Source organism: Hippopotamus amphibius, chromosome 11, assembly GCF_030028045.1.
Source record: "Hippopotamus amphibius kiboko isolate mHipAmp2 chromosome 11, mHipAmp2.hap2, whole genome shotgun sequence".
In the NCBI taxonomy this organism is placed as follows: Eukaryota; Metazoa; Chordata; class Mammalia; order Artiodactyla; family Hippopotamidae; genus Hippopotamus; species Hippopotamus amphibius.
Genome location: NC_080196.1, coordinates 13044591 through 13047833, shown reverse-complemented (window position 1 = coordinate 13047833; position 3243 = coordinate 13044591). Strand labels below are relative to the sequence as shown.

Genomic DNA, 3243 nt, shown 5'->3' with positions numbered 1-3243 from the left:
ACCTGAGGAGAGGGTCTTGGGTCTCCTAATTTAAAGTCAGAAGTACTGGAAGCCTGGGCTTGCAATTGGCATCTGAAGTGGAGAAAGTATCTTGTTGAGCCCGTAACCTCTGGGGTCTATGCTAACTCCATGCAGTTAATGTCAGAATTGCTTGGTGTGGAAAACACACACATTTGGTGTAAGAAGTGCTATGAGGAGTAGGAGTAGCAGTAGTAGAGGAGAACAGAAGTTTTCTTTTAAGACATTATTCATGAACATATTCCTAACAAACCCATGGCAACTTCCACTGGTAACCTCTTGCTTTTCCACTAAAAAACAGTTGTAATGATTCTCTTTGTTAAAGTATACAAAATATAGAAGGAAAAAGACTGAAAACTGAAAGTTTCCTTTCCACTCCCCTATTCTAATACCAGGCCTTTACTCAGAGGAAACCACTGTGAAATTGACATTGATCCTTTCAGATACTTATAAATTTACATGTATATGTACTGATATACATATTTCTTTCTTGAAAAAATGTATAGGATAGTGCTGCATATTATCTCCTCTAATAAACTAAGGATCTTCCATGACAGTACACAGCTCTTTAATGGCTTCAAAATAGCCCTCAATTTACCACAATTTACTCCCCTTTTGTTGGACATTTAGGTTGTTGCAAAATTTTTGCTTTTTTATAAACAGTGCTGCTATGAACATCCTTTTATCTTCAAACAAATGAGAAAGAATTCACTAGTACAGAGTCCCAGAAGTGGAATTGCTATATTAAAAGACATGCACATTTAAAAATCCCAATGAACACTATAAATTTTTTTTTCCAATTTATATTTCTTTCAAGAGTATGTGATAGTACTCTTTAGCCTAGCTATGCCAAGTGAGGTCCTATGACAGTAGAATTGGCATCTTCTGGGAGCCTGTTAAAAATGTAGACTCTTTAGGCCCAATTACACCCACTCAATCAGAATTTGCCAACAAGATTGCCTGGTGATTCACATGGTCATTACATTTTGATAAGAGCTGCTCTGTATCTTCTTTTTCTCCCTAAAATATCATCAGTCTTTAAAATTTTTGCCCTTTCTCCGTTACTTCCAAGTACTTAAAAACTATTTAATAGCAGCCCCTAGAATTTTGTCTGGGATCTCCACTAAAGGCATAAACTGGTAATTCACAGACTCCACCCATTATAAATATAAAGATAACATTTCCCTTTCTCTAATCTTTTGGCATGTCTTTCATTCTCCAAAAACTTTTAAGGACAACTGACAGTTATCAAACAAATACATCTGCTGGTTGCCTCCATCTTCTGAGCATAAATTATCTGGGTTGGGAGATCTGAATTTATTTAGAGCAGCGAGGTTCTCTCAAAGTCTTCTCACTTGTGCTTAAGTCTAGGAGGACATTCACAGACCACCTGGAGGATACTGAAGAGCCACTGGAAAAATATGCTTGCTACCCTTGAAAACTTCTGCCTCAGAGGATCCTTTAACAAGTGTTCTGGGGGAGGGCTGGGGAGGTTTGCCCCCTCTGTCTTCCACCTCCCACCAAATCTCAAGGCAGAGAGCTCCTTTCTGCTACCTGTCTCAGGGGAGGGAAGAGTCCCGTTAACTGGCGTGGATTGTTTCTGGATTATTGCCTTTGTAGGCACCAGTTTGAGTCAATCTTTGACTTTTATACTGCTAATGTTTATTGAGCACCCACTGCAGCCCAGATAACATGCTTTACACACATCAATTTTCTTTTTTTTTTTTTTTTTTTTGGCACACGGGCTTAGTTGCTCCGTGGCATGTGGGATCTTCCTGGAGCAGGGATCGAACCTGTGTCCCCTGCATTGGCAGGCGGATTCTTAACCACTGCGCCACCCAGGAAGCCCACACATCAATTTTCTTAATCCACAAAACAGCCCTCTAAGATAGACATCATTATTTATTTTTTTGAGGCTATTAATTATGTGGTATTATCTTTAAGTACAAAGGCTTTTCCAATCATGCCACCCAGAGATCATTTTATCCACTGCTCTGTTTGGCCGCCAGTCTCTTGTCTCTCTCCTCAGCAATGGTAAGGCGGATACCCTTTCCACGGGGAAGAGAGATCCATGGTTTGTTGCCTTTGCCAATAACGAAAATGTTGGAGAGCCGGGTGGCAAAGCTGTTGCCATTGGCATCTTTCACGTGAACTACATCAAAAGAACCAGGATGTCTCTCCCGGTTAGTGATCACACCAATTCTTCCCAGGTTAGCGCCTCCAGTCACCATGCACAGGTTACCAGGGTCAAATTTGATGAAATCAGTAATTTTGCCAGTCTCCAAATCAATCTGAATGGTGTCATTCACCTTGATGAGGGGGTCAGGGTAGCGGATGGTACGAGCGTCATGGGTCACGAGATGAGGGATTCCTTTCGTCCCCACAAAGATCTTTCTCACTTTGCACAACTTATACTTGGCCTCCTCAGGTGTAATTCGATGAACAGCAAAGCGACCCTTGGTGTCATAGATCAGGCGAAAATTCTCTCCAATCTTGTCAATGCTGATAACATCCATAAAACCAGCAGGGTATGTTATATCAGTGCGGACCTTGCCATCAATCTTAATGAAACGCTGCATGCAGATCTTCTTTACTTCATCTCCTGTTAGGGCATACTTAAGTCTGTTCCTTAGGAAAATGATTAGAGGGAGACATTCCCTCAGCTTGTGGGGACCAGTAGATGGACGAGGAGCAAACACACCAGTCAGTTTATCCAGCATCCAATGTTTTGGAGCTGCTACACGCTTCAGGTGCTTCTTGGGACCACGGGCCATGGCTGCGTTAGGCACGAAAAGAGGAGACATCATTATTAATTTTCCAGAATGGGGATCGAAATAAACGACTAAGTAAATGGTGGGATCTGTCTTGGCTTTTAAATACCACCCTATACTTCCTACAGATGACCAGCAGAACTACTGGGAGGATCAGAAAGGGACTCGGCAGAACTGAGGACTTTTTATGCACTGCATCACTTTGCTGTCAACTAAAAAGTATTATAGATAGTGTTGTCATTTATAGCATTCGTACATATAAAACTAAAACAAAATTGCTTTATCTATAAAGTAGCATTCTTGGGTCTGTTTATTCCCAAGTGTTGTTACTTAAGGATCAGAGTTGACAACAGCTCCTATTTCTGGATTTTTTGAATAAGCTAAAGACAAAAATAAACATGATTCTCAAACCTTGCAGAGATTGCTGTGGATGCTAGGAGCACCATGGTTCACT

General features: G+C 41.0%; 1 protein-coding gene across 1 annotated transcript; it reads right to left on the bottom strand.

Annotated features, from left to right (window-relative positions):
* Positions 1-1975: 1975 nt before the first annotated feature.
* On the bottom strand, positions 1976-2809 carry LOC130832060 (40S ribosomal protein S4, X isoform-like). Its single transcript, XM_057700619.1, has one exon. It carries the CDS (start codon positions 2790-2792, stop codon positions 2001-2003), a length of 792 nt encoding a protein of 263 aa, XP_057556602.1. The 5' UTR covers positions 2793-2809; the 3' UTR covers positions 1976-2000.
* Positions 2810-3243: the final 434 nt, after the last annotated feature.

What these genes read in the sequence shown, in the direction of transcription:
- LOC130832060 (XM_057700619.1), bottom strand. Translation starts at nt 2,792, where the DNA reads ATGGCCCGTGGTCCCAAGAAGCACCTGAAGCGTGTAGCAGCTCCAAAA.